General features: G+C 38.4%; 1 protein-coding gene across 2 annotated transcripts in view; it reads right to left on the bottom strand.

The window, feature by feature from the left end:
• Positions 1 to 21,061, bottom strand: part of btbd8 (BTB domain containing 8) — a 31,617-nt gene extending 10,556 nt beyond the window's left edge. The window contains exons 1-13 of one of the 2 annotated variants that reach the window (XM_035950747.2): positions 20,958 to 21,061; positions 18,990 to 19,108; positions 15,404 to 15,583; positions 13,396 to 13,535; positions 12,226 to 12,343; positions 10,199 to 10,288; positions 8,706 to 8,786; positions 8,520 to 8,616; positions 6,889 to 6,977; positions 3,469 to 3,571; positions 2,786 to 2,968; positions 2,518 to 2,688; positions 785 to 914 (exon numbers count right to left, since the gene is read on the bottom strand). In XM_035950747.2, the coding sequence (XP_035806640.2) occupies positions 785 to 914; positions 2,518 to 2,688; positions 2,786 to 2,968; positions 3,469 to 3,571; positions 6,889 to 6,977; positions 8,520 to 8,616; positions 8,706 to 8,786; positions 10,199 to 10,288; positions 12,226 to 12,343; positions 13,396 to 13,535; positions 15,404 to 15,583; positions 18,990 to 19,093 (1,486 nt within the window). In that variant the 5' untranslated portion in view covers positions 19,094 to 19,108; positions 20,958 to 21,061. The remainder of the gene's footprint in view (positions 1 to 784; positions 915 to 2,517; positions 2,689 to 2,785; positions 2,969 to 3,468; positions 3,572 to 6,888; positions 6,978 to 8,519; positions 8,617 to 8,705; positions 8,787 to 10,198; positions 10,289 to 12,225; positions 12,344 to 13,395; positions 13,536 to 15,403; positions 15,584 to 18,989; positions 19,109 to 20,957) is intronic. The other variant, XM_023275809.3, reaches the window with a different exon arrangement.
• Positions 21,062 to 24,017: the final 2,956 nt, after the last annotated feature.

Genomic DNA, 24,017 nt, shown 5'->3' with positions numbered 1-24,017 from the left:
AGCCAGAGCAGCCATTCTTTTCATTCACAAATTCCCGTCTCCACACCCACTGTTTACCCTCTGACCATAAGAACACAAACAATAAATCAATGGATTGATCTGTCAGCCATGTCTGGTATGCACTCTTTTAAACAAAACATGGTAATTTCCACACTTTACACATAGCAATTTCAAATCATAATGATTTTTCTCATCTGATCAAAAATATAGGTGGTGAAAATTACTCTATTTGCCAAGGTGCAGTTGTTATGTTTGCATACGAGACCTAGAATCTGATTACATTGACAAGAAATGTACCAGTAACAAACACACACTGATACACAGCCAAATAAATTATTCATACAGTGCATTTCAACACATTACTCGCTCAACAGCAAAGAAGCAGCATATTATTTGTATTTGTGGATGCTTATTAACATGTACAGACCCACAAAAACAACAGGAATCCAGCCTCCCACCCTTTAAAAACAAGCATGGTGCATCTGGTGCATTTACCATGTTGCACTCTTCTACTAAAGACTGTTAAAATGTAGCTTAAGAAACACAGACAAAATGCATGAACACAGCTCAGGCCAGACAATAAATGGGTTAGTAGTGGGCAGTTTGCTGTGTTGAAGGAATCCAAGATGTGTTAAATCGGTCAACAGCATATGCTCCAAGGGCTTCAGTTCCTGTCTAATAATGCAGAACGACGGCTGGGTTACAGAAAAAAACAAAAAACACATCCACTCACACTGCAGTATGACTGAAAATAGAAGCTCACGGATAGGAAATCATTCTCTACCTGCCAGTATCCTCTCTCTGTGTTTGGACGACAGAGTCTCCCATCCCTGCGTGTGGCGAACCGCGTAAAAGGTCTGGAGCAGGAAGGTCCAGAGCCGCCCGCGTAGCGTACAAATCTCCTGCCTGAACGGCTGGTGGTAATACAGAGGAGAGAGGGAGGAGAAGAATGGAAGGGGTGCGCTACAGCACAAGCGAATCAGCAGCTGCTTGAAGAACCTTTCACCATGGCAACAAATACCCCTCCCTCCTCCCCGTCTCTCCCTGCTTCTGCCCCTCCCTCCGCCTCGGTCTCCGTTGCAGAATCCACTTGAGCTGCCCTGAGCAGAATCTGTGATGTCACCGGCTGATGCCCACACTCCTGCTTCCACGGCTGATAATAAAAACAGGGCTGGAAGGTGGGGAGGAGCTATCGCTGCCTCTTCCGCCTTACTAACCGCACACACCCTTCAGCAGCAGATACACAGCCAGATTAGTGAAGGCTGCTGGCACACGTCACAGTCTCCCCCAGCCTAATCCATTCAGCCATGCTGTACAGTATTTACAGGGGTTATGCGCTTTAACATGTGCAGCCAGGTCACTTTCTCCTGGAAATCATCTCATGTGGGCTGAACTTGCTTTTTTTATTTTATTAGTCTACATTATAACTGTTTCACTGAATACTGACTGAAGAGCCTAAATTCACTAACCTGCAGCTTGCTGAGTACATGAAGTTATAATTGTCCAATCTGAAACACACTTGACTACCATAGAACACCATTTCAATACTTATTGAGGCAACAACTTGGAAGCCATGATTCACTTGTGTTGAGATTTAGAGATAACGTGGGTGATATCATACACCTTTGATATTGTCTTCAAATCGTACTAAAAGACAACAATCAACATAGCAATGATCAGTCTCTCAATGTCTCTCACTTTTAAATTTTCCCAGACTGAACACATCAGTCTGTGTTTGAGGCTGTTGCTTTCATATTTTCATTTCTATTTTTAAAAATTTAAATCTGACAGCAAGAGCAAAATAATTTCCCTAAATAGCTAGGCACTGTAGTTTTAGTGAATGTTTCCTAACCCAATGAACCCCAAAGGCCTGTTATTTTAAAAACCATGGGCACTTGGAAAAACTTTTTAAATTTTCATAAAATAAATAATCCAATCAATGCATTTTTGAGTCCTCTATACTTCTAGCCATGGCTGTGCTGTTTCCCAAGAGGTGCACAGAGCTCATGGTAAGGAAAAATGTGAGAGACTTAAATCAGAAACTGCTTGGGGTTCAGAGGGAGAAACAGGAGAAAATGGTGCCTATGTTGGGGACTACTTTCACCTGCGGATTCACACACATTTGGTGCCAGTTGTGAGTGGCAGAAGTACAGTGTATGTGGCATAAACATAAAAGAGAAGGCTGGTTTATTTCAACCCGGGATATTTTCCACTAATGTGACTATTATGGTTCAATGGGTCTCAGCAGACTAACACTTGCAAGTGCCAACTGTAAATACACGCTTGTTCACAAGAAAACCCCTTAGCACCTTTAAATGAACTTAAGTTCAATTTGTTCATTATAATAACCCTTAACTTCAGATTTTTCTGAAACTAAAACAATGGACCACCTAGCTGTGTGAGAAAGTAATTAATTATATGGTGAATAATTGTCATTTAACTTTAACTGCACAATAATGATGTGGTGTGAACTTTACTTCTGACAGTATGACGTAATAAGAATCTGCTTCATTTCACCTCCTCTTGTTTTTGCTCTCGCCGCTCCAGAAAAAAATCCTCCTCAGAGTGTTCGAAGCAAAGACAGTGCACGGCAGTGAAAAGGTCACAGCAGTTATCCACAGTCACACCTTCCCTGATGGCTGAACACAGCTTCTTCAACAACGTCGGCTCTCTGGTAAACTGTTCTCTCTGCAATGTCAGGCATCAAGAAAAAAACATTAGGCTCTATGCTGGATATTTCCAAAGATCTTTAGAGCACTTTAGCATGACTACAGCACCAGCTTACCCTGAGAAGGTCGTGAAAGGCCTGAGTGTGAATGATTCTTGGCAAGTGCTGGACGATGACTTGCAGGCTCTCCTCCTGGAGCTCTGTGGCCAGGCTTCTCACCTGCTGGGCCCACTTGACTTCAGGGAGGCTGCCAATCAACTGGTCAGTGCCGCAGAGCATGGTCACTGCGTTCTGCACAGTCTGAATGGAAACATCTATCAGCTAAAGTAACACGCTACGTGAGAACAGAAAATAAAGTCAAATGAACACAATTCTATAGTAAATATCTATTCACTTTACTCTTTCGTTCCTGCCCAGGACCTATTGATCAGTCAAGGGATTCCCCACGTTGTGCAACAGCTCTTGGCCAGCTCTGAATCTCAGTGTGTGCCAAGAGTGAACAACAGTAGTTTTGTTTTGCTTTACTCTTGGAAGGCACACCACCTCCTTTTAGACAGACAAAAAACAGGCCCGAGACTCAATTATCAATTACAAGCCTGGATCACTCCCCATCTGTCTGCATCCACATCATATCCCTAAATTACCCTCTCTTTAATAACTGAGAATTTAATAAAGGTCATCTTTGATTAGATCATGCTCAAATTTCCTTCCTGTGGAAAAACACTGGAGAACCGGTTGATGATATATGTGCTATTACATGAATACTGTACAGCTGATGAGTCTGGGAAGGAGGAACTCACCATGGCTTCAGTTACAGCAGTCAGACAGGCTCTGTGGAGCTCAGGGGACAAGAGGGAAAAATTTCTCTCGCACCAGGCTTTCACGAAATGTTCAGCAACCCACCTGAGAATACACAATGAAAAGTAACGTTGGGCTCAGACTGCAGAAGTTTACAATCTGAAGAGATTTTGAAATTGAGTTGCACATAAGGACTGGCTTAGTGGATTTTCTTCTCTCTCTAGTCTCAGACATGTTCATACTACAAGATTTGAAAATAATGGCACACTAAAGAATAATATTAAGGCTATCGAGCCAGTTGGGGCAGTCAGGGAGCAGAGCAACACCTCATGTGATCTTATGGGAAGCAGATGTAAACAGAATGGACACTATGGTGCAACAACTTGCAATAATTTGCAGTGAGAAAACAGAAGCAGGAGATTAAGCAAGTATGGCTGAGAAAATGTTTGGAAAGACATGGTTTATCTGTTCTTCATAGAGAACTGGAAGTGAGATTTTAATTGTAAGTTTTAACCCTCTGAATCCCAAAATGTGCCTGTGGGTTTGAAAGGCATGTAATCTTTTTAAATATGACCAAACTGGCACCATTAATTAGAGCCAGAAACTGAAAAAACAAAAAGAAATATGTTCCTTAAATTACTTACCTGTGATGTGCTGTATATTTAAGAAACTGAAAAATAACTTTGTTCTGTGTCTAATGTAAAGGTTTTCCAAGAACACAGCATTTGCAGCAACCACATTTTGTAAAACAATTCAAAATCCAGGGACTTGCAGGCTGTGTCTACACAAAGCAAAGACAAGACAAGCATGTAAGTAGTACAATGTCTATAATATGTGGAGTCACCATTCTTTTTCTAGTACTGGTAACACCTGTGAGCACTTGGAAAAATGCTGATTTGTCTGCAAGAAATTCAGAAGGCATCAGAAAGAATTTTATAAACCTCTCACATTATTAAACAATCTGAGCTGAACATTGGTTCAGACCAAGATCCCAGAATAGATTTCTCCTCCGTAAATCAGAGGTAAATCTCACTGAAACGCCTCTAGTCTGAGCCGATCGTAACAGGACATTTCACGTTCAGTCCTGTAATTTCACAGTTTTTTCCTAATCAATGCGACTTAGTTATGATGCAGTCTAACCCTGAGGCTCCAAGCGGTGGCCAGCAGGGCTTTGCTTGAGGGAGCAACGGAATGAAAGAGTGAGACTGAGGAGCTCAGTGATGCACTGCTGCACAGAGCAGCACTGCTGGGTTTGCCATCATAGTCGCGTGACTCAACAGACTCAGCAATGACAAGACGGCACACACACCCACATCCAGAAACCTTCCACACTCACCACTTCAAATGGGAACCATCAGAAGTAGCTCACAGCCTCGCTCAACACATCCTATTCCCCTGACCTACATTCACACACTTCTTACCTGCTCACTGCAGTGTGCACCACCATAGTTAGTTTGCAGTTTCAGCTATAGCACAACTCAAAGCGGGAAAAAAAAGAGAAAGCGCTTGTGTGTACACTAATGAATAGAAAAGGAAAGAGATGAAAGTTATGAAGCATTTAGATATATGCCTTGCATTCACAGTGGAGACCAAAAGCCTGAGGCCACATAAAAAAAAAATCTGTCATATTTTCACATAATCTTGGGAATAATTAAAAAGCCTGAGGATTTAGACAGCCCTAAAGACACAGCTCATTTAAAATTCTGCACTATTTGTAAGCTCAGGTAGCCTTTCTTGAAAGCAGGATTTGAATTGCGCTCTTTTGATCGACTCATCAGAGGCTCATTCACCTAAATCAAGCTGCAGCCACTGTTCACCTAACTGAAATAAACCTGTGTCTCCAGTTACTAGCTAAACATTGCCCATTAAGCAACACCCTGATAATAGGAAACACGGCATCACCATCATGTGAAAGTGTCAGTTTGCTATTCTGAATGTGACATCATGGCTTGACTGCAGGTTTCTCAGTGGTTGGTGCATGGATGTCTAAAACACTTTGTGGAAGGTAGATCAGCTGTATCCAAAGCACAAAATTAGCACACTGTTAGAAGATCAACACATCAAGCTTTGCTCACTGCGTTACAAAAGCAGCCTCATCACGAACACAGAACTGACTAAATAAAGAACACACGTCAGCAATCAACAAAAGTCCTTTGAATAGAAGGCTGTCTAATAGTGTGTCAGAGGAACAGCAGTGTCACTAAGTCACTTCTGAGGAGGAGAATCAAGGACAAGCACTTCAGGTGAGCTACGACAGAGCAGTGTTTCACAGTATACGAAAAGCAAGATGATCTTGGGTCCAAAATGCTGGGATAACGTGGACTATCAGGTCTGAACAAACTGGTGGATTCCATGCAGCTCAAGTGCTGCTGTAATTAAAGCTAAAGGAGGCAAACAAAGAGATAATATAATTTATGCACATTCTTCAACTTTCCATGCAAATGGCTGAGCTGAATTTAGCAGGTGAAATAAAAAATAATAACTTGTATTAAATATGAAATAAATGTAAAATGGCAATATCTTCACTAGTGGTGTCACACTGTACAACACAAGCAACTGGTGTGCAACGAAATATCTGCTTCTTTAGAAATGTGTTAACCTTGAGGAATAACATTCTTGTAAAAGCAGCTTTTATGAGTTGAAACAAAAACAAAAAAAAATTCCCAGAGCAAACTGCATCATAACCCTGTACCCTTGGCCACTTAAGAACACAGTAAGTAAGATTGCTTGTGCGAGTTACCTAGCAACAACATGCTGAAGTACAGTGTGCAAACAGTGAAATGGTACTTTCTGAATCATTGCAACATACAGTGGCAGGAACAGTGACAGGCCGGGTCCTCAAATTGCAAGTGTCATCTTTAAGGTGGTACAGATATTTTATTACTTACCTTGTATCATTTGTTTCTATACTTCTTATCTATCTGCTTAGTGTAAACAAAGCCTGCAGTCCAGCCAAAAGTTACAATTTTTTTTGTCATGTGGAGTGCATCTTTTTTTTAATTTTTTTTTTCTTTTACAGAAAATGGTGTGCATATTATATATTTTTGGAATTTTGGGAGGGTTTTTTAATGACAAATGTAAAAAATTGTGATTTTGATGAAATGTCAAAATTTTAATCTTAGATTTGGTTCATTTTTGAAACTAAAAATCATCCATGATAAGTTCAATCTGATGATACTTTCTTTTTTTGTTTTTTTTTTTTGCTTCTGGCTTCAATAAGTGGTATCATTCTGTCGATCTGTCAAAAAATAACATGGTTTAAACCTTCCGGCAGATTTTGGGGTTCAGAGGGTTAAAATGCATAAACTTCTACAAATGCATGCATATAATATAAAGTTCCAAGCTACAACACAAGCTTCTAAAATTGTGAGAGTCACTGTAGAGAAACAAATTGCTCAACTAACACTGAGCGCAACACTTACCTCTTACAATGCATGTGCAGGTTTTGAAGGCCTAAGGCATGTGTGAGGGACAGGCACTCAAGAACTGTTCTCTGAACACCGTCAACTGACTGTCGACACAAGACCAAAAAGCAAGAGGCGTGAATATATTCACATTATAATGCTCTGAAGACATACTAACATATGGCACCGTAATGCAGCAAGGTCAGTAAGTGGAACATTCTGACCAAAACACATGCTGTATTTATCCAACAGTTGCAGCAGGTTGGAGATGCAGTTTCCGTGTATTTTGTACATTGTTTGGAAATACAGAACTGCAGATATAACAGATACTACTGTATTGACTCCTTATGGTCACACAATCTGTGACTATCAGTTTTGTGGGAAATTGTGTAAAGGTTGCACTAACAGGATTTATAAGAGCTGCAAAGACAATGGCAACAGGAGTAAGAAACCTGCAATACAATAAGTCTTATACAAAGCTACAATCACATTATTAGAAACAAAAATGAAGCATTAATGTCTAACCAATGCAGCACAAAATACAAGTGCAACAACAATTAAGTGCTATTTACTGTATTTATATTTATACTAACCATATTATTATTGTCCATTTTAACACTATCTCCAACTGTTTGTCTCATGTGCATTTGGAGCACGGCCAAAGTAATTACTTTAGAATCAAGATTGCAGTGTTTACTTTTTGAACATAGTGACCACACACAAGTTCCACTGCTGAACTGTGCCTATGAGCTCTCCGTCACACAGAGAAACACGGTTCAGGAGCTGGGTGAACAATAAGCACAAAAAGTTGAAGCTAAATGCGCCTAGACTGACTGCAGCCTCAATGAAAACTGCAGCTATAGATTTTCCTGGTAAATCCTTTGCTTTAAAGTGTATGTTATGTATCATTTCCTACTGGCAGGTGACACAGTTAGCCTTTGCTTCAAGCACACTGATTCGTTTCTGCTTTGATTGATTTGTCCTTCACAAACTCAGCTGCAAAGAGAACAATAAAAGCTAAACTATCCACAAGGTCTGTAGGTGTAATTTAATTGTATTTTTACAAAGGAATTAAGTCTCAGTACTTAGGCCAAGGTAGCTTAAAGTAACTGCCATGTCTAATTATTGTTATGCTCAGGTTTAGGTGGTAGGACTGTCTTTATATAAAAGGAAAAGAACTCTATATTATGAGCTTTCCAGGGTCAATTCATTATTTTTGGTGGAGAGAGGAACAGACTACCTGCAAACATCCCTACACTTTCACAGCTTTGAACCTGCCCGACCTTATGGAGACTGCTACGTCTAACTTCTTTACCATTTAAAGTTTACTCTGACTTGGCTCTAAACTAAGTGACAACAAGTCAAAGAATTTGTGAAGGTGGCTGCTGAGTTTGATTTCAGCTGACAGAGATTTTCTTGGGTTGACTACACGCTATTAAGCAGGCATATTGATGGATGTTAAGAAAGTCTTATTTTGATTTTTTTTTAAAAAGGTATATTTGAAGATGGATTTGTTTATAAGCTTACAAAGTAGCATATGAATTGAAAAGATGCTATGTATTAATTTCTACAACTCAAATTTTCCTAATATTTTGTGTTTAAAGATGCAAAAACAAATACTAAAGGAAAGTATAAATCCTACAGCTGACCTTGGGGAAGAAGCGGCAGTAGTCTCGGGTCAGAACCATCTCCACTACATCTTTCAGCCCCTCCAAACCCAACATGTCTGCAGCCAGAACCACCTGACTGTGGGACAGAAGACACCACAAACAGATCAGTTTGTTTTCTGGTCCTGTGTTCTAATTTTGAGCATTCCGTTTGTTCATACACAGCACCTGGCACTGGCTCCGCTGGGCAGATCCACAATGGCTCCATACATGAATTGGAGCAAGATTTCCATCTCATCTGGTCCTAAGCTGAAAAGGAAAACACCAAAAACTGTTTACAAGTCATGCATCATAGGTGAACCCTCTAAACCCCAAGCAGTTTCTGAGTGTGTTTTGCTCCTGTCACACTTTTCTGCCTATCGGCTCATTTTTAACTACAATGTAAACTCCTGCACATCTATGGCAATGGCACAACCATGGCTTAAAGTATAGAGAACACAAAAAATGAGAGTTGAATTTCCTTGCAAAACAAATTCCACAAAAGAAAAAGCCTGGAATCAACATGTGCAACATTTTCAAGTGCCCCCAGGTGTTACCAATACTGAAAAAAGATATGGTGACCTTCCCTACTATAACTGCAATTTTACTATTTACAGTACATTTACTATTTCTGTTGTTTCTATATTTGATCTGCTCTGTGTAAACACTGCCGGCAGTTCAACCTAGTTGCACAAAAAGTCACAAAATATTTGTTAGACAACTTTGACTGCATCTGATTCAGTCTTAGCTTCTCAGTTGTGCTGAGGAGCACAGAATTTTTAGATTTTTACAGAATACGGTTAGAGCAAACTGTCTATTTTTGGATAGTTCTAAAATGAAACATTTAGAATTAAATGTATGAAATGTATTATTTAATTTAATTAAATGAAATGAACTATCACAATTTTAAGTTTAGATTTTGATATTTTCCCAACAAAACGGCACGTCTAAGGATTCTTGCTCTTTTCACTGTTTGTGACTCTCATAAATAGCGTTGCTTTAGCAATTTTTTTTTTTTACATAAAACATTGTTCCTAATCCAATTCTTATCTTCTGTAAGTTTGCCAAAGCATATAATGTGTATTTCGTCTATAAGGTTCACAAACACAACTGAGAATGCTGTAAACAAAATCCATGTATCGTGCAACTCCATCCACGTGACTGCAGCCTGGAGGCCACCTCAAAGGTTTCCCCGACACATCAGCGCAGCCGCTCTCCATTCTGACAGCCATGTCTTCCCCAGTTACCCTCAGATCAGTAAAGCTGAGCCGAGTGACACGTCTCTCCCCCGAGGAAAAAAAGGGCTTCGTTTGCCTCTGCCGCTCTGAAAGAAGTAGACTGTGGGTGGTAGTGAGGGGGTGGGTGGCAGTCACTGGATGAGAAGACATTTGTGTGCCTTGCAGAGGAAACATTGCAACCTTGATTGGTAGAAATCTGAGCGAACTCTTTGACATTCCACTAGTAGCGGGTGGCTGTGTGTGTTTTTGGGTATGTGGATTTAAAACATAGCATTGTGAGTGGAACCCCATACTGTACAGAGCTGTGGCAAGGAATGAATAATTAATGCAGTACATGCAGTAATTCAGCTGCATTGTTCAGGAATGATGTGTTAGGGCAGGAGCAGAGGTGTATTATTGATCTCTGCGACCTGCTGCTAGATGATGCTGATGTACCAGTCTTACCCTTGCAGAGTGATGCATTGTCTGGAGCTCTCCATCCAACTTCCGCTGAGCATGGCTCGGAAGTACTGAGACCGTGCACACAGGATTGCCCTAGAAACCCAATAAAGCAGGCAGTTGCATGTCAGATCCACCCACCATTTAATATTTTACATGTCATCTGCTGGGATTGAGTGCACATTAGTGGTTTTGAAGTGACAGAGGACCAAAAATTATACTGTGTGTTCTTCAGTGTCTAAAGATTGTGTTTCTTTTCTCCCTGGCTTGATTATATTTGATATGGAAATAATGTAGTATTTAAAATGTGTTTCCTTTGAGGGAAAAAAAAAACAAAACATTGTTCTGCCCACACTATTATCTGCAGTAGAGCTGCTATGATGAATTAAATAGTTGCCAACTAAAATTATGGCCTATTATTTTGATAATTGAATAAATGATTTTAATTATCTGATTGTAGTTTCATAATTGTGAATATTACCTGCTTTATTTTATTTTGTATGACAGTAAACTGATTATCTTTGGGTTGTGGACAAACAAGACATCTAAGTGTATCATTCTGACTTTGGGGAAAGCATTTTTCAAGATTTTTCTGTCCAAACAGCCATTCGAAAAAAATATATATCAATAGATTAAAAGACAATGCAATAATCATTAGTCACCATCTGCAGCGGGCTATAGTGATTTCAATACATGCAACCTATCTCTAGCTTGTATTTCCAGCATCAAAAATACATTGCTGTAATTATCACAAGTTAACAGGATGAACCTTAATTGAAATATTATTGAAAAAAACCTATGCCCATTTCCTTTTTTAAGCCGTCTTCTGTAAACTTCCCATCTGCCTCTCTAAGATGCTCTCTCCTTTTTCAAAAGGTTACCATCTCATTTCTGCAGGTTATTGCTGCCTCCAATAATTCCATCTGTTCATACTGGTCACAAAAAGATTTCCTAAATTGATTCCAATGGAGAACAGAATCGACACTCGTTGTTCAGTGTTAGAAATGAGATATCTGAATGAATCTAGTTTTTACAGATTGAAATCAATTCTGAAGATTTGTATTTCAGAAGTTTGCTTCAAATTGGCTTGACAGTTATATCAAAGCATGGCAAGGAACACAAAATCTTAAGTCAATACATTCTAACTTTGGAAGACACCCACTTGATTTGTAGAGGTCAGACTTCTAAAGCCTCATATTAACTTCAGGTGACTGTATTCTTGCACAGAACAAGGACTCATTTTGCTCCGTCACTTAAATTTGAAACACATTATGGAGGTATGTCTCATATGGACAGGAGGAACAATTAGAGCAAGAAAAACTATTTCAATGTCGATATAGGCTCTATTCCACAGATTAGCACAACAGATTTCTTTTTACAGAGCCAGAGTTTGGCAAAACTGCATTTCTGTAACAACAAACTTAATCTGAAATCAAGGCCTTCACACTTAGCATTCAAAAACTCACATTCAAAACTTGTGACATGAGTAACTGTTTGACAGGGACCACTTCTCTACTTGCTACTTGTCATATTGCTGGTTTTGTAATTACAAAAAATTACAAAACTACATTTTCATTCCGGAACCACATCTCTCTTGTAAAGCGATAATGTATCTCTGGAGGTGTAAATAAATTAATAATTAAAGTAGAGGTGTGGGTGACAGACTGGTGAAGCCCTGGCTCAGCTTCTGATTGAGAACTGCTGCCGCTCACACTTTGCTGTTGTACATATGAGTGCTGCAGAGCAACCAAGAAACAGTCTAGTCTGATGAGCTGTTGCTGGCTGGCTGCTCCACTAAGCAGGAGCTGGGAGAAACCTGTCTCCATGGTTACCAGCTGCTACTACTACCTCTGCATTACTGAATGACCACCCACCACTGCTCCACAGTCAACAGCATATGTGCGACCTTCTTGGGTGTCGTGCATCTTGTAAATGTGACTGTGATGTGCAGCCAATGATGACACAAAAAACAGACTGAATTCCAGATGTGTCTATTCAGAGTGTTGAGATGCCAAAATAAGCAGTTTCAATACCTGTGGCAGGAGAAGACCTGCTCTGCTACTTGGATGGTAATGTCGCACTGTTCTCCTCTTTGGTACAGATCCAGCAAGTCAGCTCCAAGGCCAGAAGCTGGCTCCAGAACAACAGCGTCTGAGAAAAGATGAAGTGGTCAATGGAATGGGACAGGAAGGAGAGAGCGAATAAGAGAAAAGCTTTAGGTGAACAATAATCTGTGGAGGACACACTGTTAACCCACTGAACTCAAAAACAAGCCAGCTGCTTTGAAAGGCATATCTGTCTTTACAAAATTGACAATTATCAGAGCGGGAAACTAGAAACAGAGAGAATCATTGGATGCTCTAGCTTTCCAGCGGTTCCTGAATTACCCATCAGTGACATGCTAAATGTAAGCTTTAAATTGTTATATTTCTTCAGAATCATCTCATGGATTGATTCTGACCCGTAGCATGATTTGTTGCATCATAAAAAGAAATCTGTGTTCCATTTGTGCCTGTGACCAACAGATAAAAGACAAAAATTCTGAGAAAGATTCAGGGACTTTTCGATTCAACTGCAGGCTGTTTTTACATAGAGCAGATAGGAGACAAGCACTGAAAGAAATTAAAAATGAAAGTAAAAAAATATATATGGTAAAAGAGTCCAAATGTTTTCCCTGTATTGGTTACACATGTTATAGATGCTGATTCTAGTGTTACAAAATTTTTGTAAAATAAATAGAACTAAAACTTAGAAACTTAGAAAGAAATAAAACTTTTTTATTTTTACTATTAATGCTTCATGACATTATAACTATTTCATACCACACAAAAGAAATTTTTCAGTTCTCTCTCCTTCTAGTCATGATTGTGCTGTTTTCACAGAGGGATAGGACATTACATGTAATTAAAAAAAATTGCAGTGAGCAAAAATGCAACAGGATATAGTAACACTAGAAACTGCTCTGTTTAAACTGTGGATGATACATTATTAAACCACTTCACTAAAAATCCAGTAAAAAAAAAACAAAACATAAAGCAGAGCTAAACATGAATTATCCGTTGCATGGCAATGCTCTAACTAGCATCAACGACAACAGGGATGCAAAGGCGATTAGCTCTTAAGTGGATTATGGCTGAGATAACATGATGTGAAGAAAGTGTACAGAGGAGGGCAGCTGAATGGTAACATAACCTCGAATAAACCTTTCACTCTGGTACCTGAGTCAGTGGAACGATGAAGGTCTGCTGGGTTGGGAACAGGCAGAGTACTTTCAGGCACGGAGCCCTCCACATCTGGGATTACTTCAACTGAGCGCATGCTCTGCTCTGCTGTGTACAGCCGCCTGCAGGGGGGAAACTCTAAAAGTTAATTAAAACTGCGCTTTTCATACATATTTAAATTACATTTTCATTCGATGCACTGTGGCTTCAGTGACACAGTCAGCCTCAGCCTGAACTGTGCAGGATTTTCTATTTCTGCTTGAGACTGGCAAACTTATTAAGTGACTGTATCAAAGGCAAACAGTTAGAATATATATATCCCAGCTGCTTCTGAAAAGTACTTACTCTGCCCAGGATGCTCAGACTATCACTCTAAATGTATCAGTTGTTTGTAGTCAAAGTAGGAAAAGAGTGAGCAGAGCAATCCAAACAGTGATTTTCCGAGCAACTTCCTCCATAAACTCCACTGAGAGTTCCAAATGCTGACAATCCTTCAAAAAGCTCTGCATCTTCCAGGCAGTCACTGCCCAGACATCTTGACAAAGGCAGGAATTTGATGTGAGGACAGATTAGTAAATTGGAACTATTACTTTATGGCTCGGCTTTAACTGAACAACTACAGTAGTTTTGGAGCATACAGTCAACCTCACTATTATTGAGCAAATGCAAACATTTTATATTTTTGTCAAGGATGCTGTGAGATTTCCATGTAAAATTCTAAATCTTCACTAAATGTCCACCTTTTTAATTTTAAAGACGATCTTTGGTAGATTATTTAGCTGCAGTGTTGGAGGTGACACACTACAAAGTACAAAATCATTGTAATTACATTACATGTGTCTGTAATGCTGCAACAAAATGCAGGTAATGCAGCCATAAAGGGACAGCGTATCTTATTGGCACCACCTTGATTCTCTTCTGTAAGTAAGGCTTGTTTTTACCACAACATTTTTCTATGAAGCGCTCTTTGGGCTGGTTTTCACTAACTTTGCACATGTATGACTTTACTAAAGATAAAAGATAAGACAATCAAATAAAAAGAAAGATTTTGAATATGTTCATCTTATTAAGACTGACATTTTTGTTGATAAGTGGGCATAAGCAAGGTTTAACATTATGCTGTTAATTGGCAATTAAGTAACAATGCATCTCAAGTAATGTGGAGAAACACAAAAGTAATGTAACATTTATTTTCTGTAGGGAGTAAAAAAATGAGGCATTGCTTTCAAGAAGTAATGAATAATCTGTAATGCATTACTTTTTTTGAGTAGTTACTTCAATACTGTTTGAGTGGTATGAAATTATTTGCCCGCTATCACCAGTTTTGTCCACTTGACTGTTTTCCTGCCTACCTCCATGGTGAATGAAAGAGCAGACCTAATCTCTGTAAAACAGTAATATTATGTAGTAGCAGATTCCACATGCAATTACTGTAATTTTAATGGCAGATGAGTAAATGCCAACAACCTCCTACACAACTGGATACGAGGAATTAGCGGTGTTGCAGTCTTTATGTGTGAAAGGAGCTTGAAGATGATTTTTAACCCCACTGGTGCTGCTACTAAACAAGGACATGTTCTTCTAGTCCCAATTAGAAGTTGCAAAGTCTTGATGATAACTATGCAACTGCTGCACAAGAACCTTACAGCAGATGATTAAGTAAGAACACAATTTGGGATTTGTGCCACAACACTAACATGAAAATGCAATGTACCCTTTTTCTTTAATAGCATTTACAGTGCTACTTCAAGCAAACATACAAACTCAAGGAAACCCTGCAGAATAAATATGGTGTACTTGGCGCCCTCTGTCAGACAGACGCTGAAACTGTAATACTAACATATAGGGGTAAGGGATATCTCTGAACCACCCCTCCTAGAAAGCAGACGGAGACTTTAGGCTTCATGTGAAACTACTGAATGTTGCTTCAATCTCTACGGGCAAATCGAAATTGCCTAAATCAGCAAATCCACAGGAACCCATTGCCTACCTGAGGAAATCTTTCAGCGCAGAGAGCTCATAGTCAGGAAGATGGACGATGATGGGATCTTTGTGTGTTTGTCCACGAAGTACATGAGGAGCTCTGGCCAGCAGTACAGCTCTGTGTGCTCGGAGTGAGCCAGAAGCAGCATACAGGGAAACATCTGCCTCCAATTCCTCCTGCAGCAACCTAGAGAAACATATTACAACACTTTATTAGGGGCAACGCCCTCGAAATACAAACCACAGAACAAAATGAACTATAGTTGGTGACAAGTTGGAAATGTTTCCATAATAAATGTACATCTAACCCTCTGAAATACAAAACTCGCCGATGAGTTTGTACTGCAAAAATTGCAACATTTATTTGTAGCATGAAAAACTGCAAAAACAAAAATAATTGTGAAATCGTCAACTTTCCATTGGACACTGAACAAATTATCTGTGACTTAGCGTTCAATTAGGAAAACCATTGAAATTTGAACTTTAAATTGTGACATTTCATTGAAGTCACTTTATTCTACACTTGTCATTTTAAAAACTAAACAGCTGCCAAAACTAAATTGTCTGCAATATCCAGATTATGTTCAAAACAAAAAAATTCTGAACTCCTGTGTAAAACCATGAAGCAATTAGTGACTCAACTGAGACCAAAATAGACATGAAAAAATTCAGGGCCTTCAGCTGAACTTGGCTAAACTGAGTGCTGCGTTTACACAGAGCAGATAAGAGACGAGCATGTACACAAATTAAAAATGTAAATAGTGAAACATCTATAACATGTAGAGTCACTATTATTGGTATCACCTCAGAGCATTTGGAAAACTGTTTTAAATGTAGAGTCCACGTTTTTTTTTTGTTTTTGTTTTTTTTTTAAAAAGATTTTTGTATAATAAAAAACATAGACAAACTTTCCGTTTTTATTTTCATGATTTATGGTATTAAAATAGGTCATAATGCAAAGATATTTTTGAGCTCTCTCTACTTCTAGTCACGTCATACCAAAGTGAAAAATGAGCCCACGGTGAGCAAAAATGTGTCAGGAGCAAAAAACTGCAAGAAACGGCTTGGACTTTATAGGGTTAATACCAACATATAATAAAGGCAATAAGCAAAGGCCAGAGCTTCAAAAATTAATCTGATGGCCTATTTTTCCACTTCAGAATAACACATACAGAGTCCTGAGGCGGTCCATTTCTTCTTTACAATCATTATATCTCGTCCTGCCTCAGTGACTGATGTGGGTGACCCAGAAATCAGTCAGCTCAAGGCCAACTGGGCGCTACGAATCCAAACGTTGGTGTCGTGTCCATTTTTGCAACCCTCTGATGAGAAGTGCACAAACTGATCACGCAGCAGGGATATTCACATCCTTGAACGGCTCAAAGCCATGTGAGCTTGATCCACATGAGTTTCAAGTACAATGTAAGGTAACTTACATACTGAGTTTTATTTGCAGATCCTGTTAACTGAGGAAAACACCACCCTTGGGTATTCTTATGGTATTATTTTCAGGGATTAAATTAGGATTTGTGAGGAGGGGGAGTCTTTGTCCAGTAAAGCCAAGCTCACAGATGATACTGCATTATGAATAATAGGGATTGTTTGTGCAGTAGAAAGTAGTTCCAGGAAAACTGTACACATTCTGTTCAGTTTGATGTGTATTATCCAGAGTAACAATGAATCTGATTCCAAAAATAGATTTTGCAGCTGGACGTTCTAAAGGCCATTCCTTCACCTCTACTATGTTAGTGAAATTTCAGAGTCTGGCATCTCAAATTTTTATTTTTTTTTTTAATTCTTTATTTTACCAGATAAGCTCAGTTGAGAACAATTTCTCATTTACAATGATGACCTGGCAAAAGGCCCTAGCAGGAAGAAAGATAATAATCACTTCCGGTCGCAATGACACCACAAATGCAAATATTATTGCATTCAAGCAGAAAAACTAAAAAACTCTCTGTATTAATCCACTCTGCGTGCCTGCAAAAAATATTGTAATTCTACAGAGAAAACCATATTCAGACTTTAGCTAAAAAAAATTAAAAAATACTCATTCTGTGCGTGACTGCTTTGTTTCAACAATTTCACAGTCGAAACTGTGAATCTGTGCAAAGGAGTTCAACAGTTCGCTTGTAAAAAAGCATTTAGGTTAAAAAGCATATGTGCTATCATAAGAAGACAGACGCTGCAAATAATTAATGACTTTACTACTGCTGTGTCAGCTGCATATATTGCACACTGTCTCTCTCTTGGTGTGGAGACAGTAAAAGTTAAAGTACAAGACAGAGCCTGACAGAAAGATCTCCCAATTTCTGTGAGTTGGCGATGCTGATTATAGGTAACAATTTGTAAATTCTCAAAGCAATTTTGGAACTAAAAGCTGCATTTTACCAGTTTATTCCTCACCATTTTCCTGTCCTTTTACCAGTTAGTAAATTATTGTACTTCTTCAAACAAAAAAAATGAGGCAGTAACTGGCTTTCAGTTGCCTGCATTCCTCATTCTTCTACTGTATAATTCTTAAACACAATTACAAGCAAGTTACTTATTTAATTTTTCACTCAGTGGGCTGAAAATATCTCAGTCTGACATCAGACATGTTAGCAATAAACCAACATCATAGATGAAAGGTTGCAAGTGCGTATAGGGGGCTCCAAAGGTGAGAACATGCAGAAGTCTAGTCAGGGTTATGGCGATATGGACGTTTCATAAATTCTCAAACAAATAAACTGTTTTAACTCATGTGGAAAATCTAAATTCTTTAATAACACAGGAACAGCTGTTAAAAATTTGCATTTAAGCATATCCCCTAAAGTTTACCTGCTTATGGTGCTTTGAATCATGTCTTGCAATGTTTCTCAGCATAGCTTTAAGTGATAAAGTCTGTATTAAATATAACATAAAAAGCTACTTAAAAATTAAAATAAGTAATTTGGATGACAAGTGACCAAATTCCACCCCCTACAATGTGGTGAAAAGGGTTCTCCAGGTAATTTCCTATCACATTTACAAAAAAAACAGACAGATTAGAAGAGATAAGAAGAAGAGACTGATAAATAAAAGCTGGATCCTGCAATTCCCATGATGCAACTTTAAGCAGGGGTCGGCATAAATCTGGAAAAGGCCAGACAAGCCCAGATATTTGCATGCGCTTCACAGGCCTACTTTATTAAGCAAAGGCAAATCTAGGCTACCCAGATAACATAACCAACCACTGCAGCACAATGGAAGCTAAACAATGTACTGTGGTTGACAAGGGCAGCAAAGCAGCAAAAAGGTGTTTTAACCACCTAAAAAACGACCAATATCAGTGTAAGTGTGTGCTACATTTGGAATATAATCAGTGATTTATGTTGCCATCAGACAGCCCTTTCCAATAGGGAACGCTAGCTTTAAAGAAAGCCAACAGACTCCTTTGACAAAAACGATCATTTTACATTGCAGAAACGAGAATTGCTGATCTACCTCTGTGTCGATTGGTTAATTTGTGCTATTGTATGAGAGCAGTGACTGTGTTATTGACTGATATTTTTTAATATTTCAACTTTTAACCCCAGACTATGCACATCAGTGGTTCTTGTCACATGCCTTACCTGCTCAGGTCTGCAGACAAAGCAGATGATAAACATCTTTTCAGCTGCTCTTTGTATTTGCGCTCTTTGGCCTGGAACTCTCTTGCAGCCTCAGTGGTAATCATGGTTTGTTATGTTTTCTAAGACAGAGACAAGACAGACACGTCAGCTTGTGAATTAGCAGACTGGCGGAATAGATAACATCCAATGGCACATTGTGTGAATATTTAGACAAAGAGAAGTAAAACAAGTCATCTAAACAACTAAAAAACATACCTGAAAGTGTCATGTTACAAGCCTACCTTTAGATAGTGCTGCAGCTGTAATACAACATGCCAAGTCATATTCAGTTTTATGACAATGCTGACGTTAGCCTCAGCTGTTGAGTGAAAAGTTAACGAAAACTTTATTGCACAGCCGATTGACTGAGTATTTGTCTTTCCCACATTTTAATGACATAAAACCTTGCTCGACATTTTCGGTGAACCTTTATTGTTGCGTGGAACCTATTTTAAAATTTGAGACAGCATGATTGCATCCGCAAAAATGCAACAAAACTAGATTCCACTGCATTTTTCATTTAGACACAATCAAAGCAAAGTCCAAAACCACTGCATGTAAAATAGTCACATCTGGACTACACCGTCCTACAGAGGCTAAAACACAGCTTCCATTGTGTGAAAAATTAATTCTTTCTGTGAAAATGCAAAAAAAGGGACAGTATATATAATAGTTTTAGATTTTGACCTGGTCATATGTTGTCTACTTCAGAAAAAGCTGTTAAGTTTTCCTTTATTGCAATTTCACAAAAATGGTAAACATTTCACAGATTAAAAATGTGTTTTAAAGAGTATTTTGTACCTCTAACAAAATGTGGCCCAGATTTGACCTGTGTCTACATATAGTGGTTTTATATCTGAACCTGGTCTAATGCGATCGGCATGCAAAAAAGAAGTGAAATCTCCCATTTTTGCATTTTCACAAGCAGAATAAAGGTTTCACAAATCAGAAATTGTGCTAAAAAGAATCTTTAGCCTTTGTAAAACAATGTAGTCCAGATTTGACCTGTCTATATATAGAAGTTTTAGATTTGGCCCTGGTCTAAAGTGTCTTACATGTAAATACAAACAAAAAGAATAATCGTTTCACAAATTTGACAGTGGGTTTCATACAGCATTAAGGGTTTACCTAAAATGTCAAAGAAGGTTTCCCATCATTACATTGAAGGAAACAACTGAAAAAAGTCAGTCAGTGCCACAAGTTAAGTTTCTCTGACCTTAACTATCAAATTGCAAGCTACCATTTCACAGTTTTATGCCTAATATTTTTAATAAATGCTGCTAGCCTCACCTTCTGTGGCTTCCCTGAGTGACCAGACACGAGTGCAATACCATCTTTCACCACACTAGCTAATTTACGTTTACATACGAATAGAATGCAGAGAGGCGCTGTTTTACCAAGTTGCTTGAAATCAATGAAAATTTAAGGAGGTGACCGACAACGACCCATATTCATTATATTATGTGATAAGAGCAATTAAATTAATTGGGTGCATAAAACGGCTATGAAAGAATCAACAAAAAGGTTGAAAAATGATCCGTTAGCTTCTAAGAGAAAACACGCCTGATAACATCACAAAGAAGAAGCAGCCTCTCTGTTTAATGATAACTTCAATGTATATTCAAGCAGTCCTCCTCCAAAACAAAACACACGAAACCACACTAACGTAACTATGCTGCCAAGTGTGTTTTCTCTCTCTGTTTGCTTTCATTCTATCCTGAAGGCTCAACAACTCTCATTTTTCTCTCGCAGCTAGCATGCTAACGCTAGCTAAGATGAGCTGCCTTTAGTAGTTATCTTCTTGAACCTCAAACTCCGATTAAATAAAAAGGCCTGCGGCTGGTAACTGCGACCGACATCTGCCTGATAGTACGAGCTTCAGTAATAATTACTACTAGAGAACATTAATTAAGGGGCTGACCCACTGACCGATGTTGTTGACATCCCTGCTGCACGCTGTTCGCCTCCCACTAGGACGCGGTTTGTCAAACGGAGGAGGAGGAGACAGCTTGGAAACCACTGCACATGCGCAGTATGGGTCAGAAATGCTGCATTTACAGCTGGGAATTAAAAGTTTCATTTACCTGACCCGGAAAAATCTCAGCAAACAGCACCAGAAGTCGGATTTCCTACTCGGCAGAAAGACGCTGAGGTCAGCTTCCAATCCTAGCCTTAGCATTTAAGGGGAAAGTTAAGGGAGAATTACGTGTTTCGTTTATTTCTGCATTTTAAAGATGTAAACTCGTGTTAGACGCCGTAAGAAAAGCCTTAATGCTGTCTGAAGCCCATTTTTAAATTTATGAAAGCTTTATTCTGTCAGTGAAATATAAAGAGGGACATTTCACGGCTTTTTTTTTTTTTTTTTTTTTGCATGTAGACCACATGAGACACGATCCAGATCTAAAACCCCTAATTATAGACTGGTCAAATCTGGAACAGATTATGCCAAAGAGGATATTCTTTAAAACACAGTTACCGATATGTGAAAATGTTTTTTTTTTTTAAAGGGAGGGGGGGTACACCTATTAAAACCAGATCCACATCATTTTCACATATAGATAAAAGTGATCACAAATCAGAAAATGTGTCTTCAGCCTCTCTGATGTAATAAAAATTTAGACCAAATTTGAGCAGTTTATATATAGTAGTTTTAAATCTGGATCTGATCTGACGTGGTCTAAAAGCAAATAAAATTAAAAGAAAAGCGATGAAATCTCAGTGGGCTTCAGGCACCATTAATGATTAATGGAGAATGCCCTAGCACAGTTTCAGCTCAGTAAGATATAGAAAAAAATGGAGAATTAGTTGCTCACCACTCTAAGTTAAGTTTGCTGTCCTGGTAACGGGTAAGGTTGAATCATTTTCACATTTTATGTTTGTACCAGAAACATTGTCAGGATCTTGACATACTGAAGGCTGAAGTCCATCCCAGAAATCTTTAGATTTCCACCAAATAATTGCACCATTTACAAGTTATTTCAGCCAAAAAAGAATTAAAAATGTGACTCACAGTGCTCTAGGCAAAGTGAAGTATTCCACTGTTTTATGTGTTCATTTCAGTGCAGGGACTTTGTCACTGTTTGCCTTGAAAAAGCCCTATTTATGATGATTTACAGCTATAATAATGTTGTACCTGGATAAAACAGCTTTTCATACGTCTTATTTATTAGTAATTTGGGGTGACAGAACATTTAATAGTCCGGAGAAGAGACGCAGGTGCAGGTGAGAGGAAAAAGTGAGCCCATAAAGTCCCAGACACCATACCCCAAATAGTTTTCTCACTTCATTATTGAGTTGTACTATCCTTTATGCTTTAACAGTATTGTTGAACAGATATTAATGATAACAAAGGATTGTGGATTGAATTGAATTAACTGAATTGAATTGAACTGAATAGAATCAAATTGGATTTAATTGAAAGGAATTGAATGTTGTACATCAAACTTGCAGTGGTCAAAAATTAGGTAATTTCAAGGTCCAACTTCTTTCAAGTGATGCTTTCAGGTGCTGCTCCTATCCTTGACCTCACATAGACTATCACAACAAACTAACACATTTGGTTTATTCCATGGTTACAGCTAGATTGTGTGATAGAGATGCCCTCTGGTGGTGCTGTTCTACACTAGATTGGGGTTGATGCCATTCAGATATAAATATTCTCATTTGTTGTTTTTCCTGGATACCATCAGACAAAATATTTAATATTTTCTCTTCTGAAATGTTGCTTTTCCATACAAAAAACCCCACTGTATTTTGGTAACTGCTATGAGAAATGTATCTTGAATCTGTATCATGGGCATACTTTTGAGTCTGATCTAACTACTGTGTGAGAGGATTCACCAAAAAAGTGAAGATCTTTTTTGTTATCTCAAGTGACATGACCAAGAGGAAAATTACAACTATCTTGTTGCTGCAAGGAGAAGTGGGGATTTTCACACGTGTAGGAAGCAAAGTGCATGATTACTAGAAGTTGCACTGAAAACAGACTACAAAAATGTTGGCCCTGATAGACTTGTCTTTCCATAGAATCATGCAAATTTCTGTCTCTATTTCATTTTAAATTAAACATTATAATAAATAAACTAACATAATAAGCTGTTTATTTGTTGGCAAAATGTGCACCAGTTTCTACTGAGGTCATTTATACTCCTTTACCTGATTAAATTTCGTATATTTCCGAGTGTCCTTGAACGCAGCAGAAGAAATTGCCCCCTGATGGATGTTGACGTCATTGTCTCATCCTGCATGTTTGTCTGATCCTATGATGTCAGTGTGAATGGAACTGTAAGTGTTTGAATCAGCATCAGAGCTGCAAACACAGAGGATGTAATAATCTGTTTGTACTGTGAGGTCTGCTACAGAGTGATGAATATTACAACAAATGTAGAGTAGTATTAATAATTATGGTGTTAAACTGAAACTAATGAGGCGGTTCTAAACAATAAGCATCCTCAAATGGAGCCATAGGTTTTGTTTGAACATTGTATAAATATGAGCATTAAACACTTCATTTCTTGCATTCTGGTGAATTTTCATGCTACAAATTTGTGCCTTTTCTGCATATCTCTAAGGTGTAAATTGCACTACTACATCTTTGCACTTTTTATACTTATTTTTTCCATTCTCATTTCTCATCCGTGTACATATTGTAAATATTATTACTACTATTTTATTACTATTACTCTGTTTATTGCTACATAAGCTGCTGTAACAATGTGAATTTCCCCTGGCGTGGGGAGAAATAAAGGACTATCTTATCTTATCTTAAATGTCATGATCCATATTTCAGGAGTAAATACAGACCTAATGCTGAAGCAAAATGACCCTGACCTCCTGTGTTACCCTCGAAATCTACGCATATGAGGGAAACATTTGAGTATACAGGATATAACAAAAACTAGCCTGGATTACTGAATTCTAATTAATCAAACGTTACATAATTGGCAAAGATTTTTACAAATATTTAAAATCCTATAGTCTTGCTTCTTC

The sequence above is a fragment of the Amphiprion ocellaris genome, chromosome 2 (assembly GCF_022539595.1).
Source record: "Amphiprion ocellaris isolate individual 3 ecotype Okinawa chromosome 2, ASM2253959v1, whole genome shotgun sequence".
NCBI lineage: Eukaryota > Metazoa > Chordata > Actinopteri > Pomacentridae > Amphiprion > Amphiprion ocellaris.
Note: the sequence above shows the minus strand (reverse complement) of the source record. Positions and strands in the feature narration are given on the sequence as shown.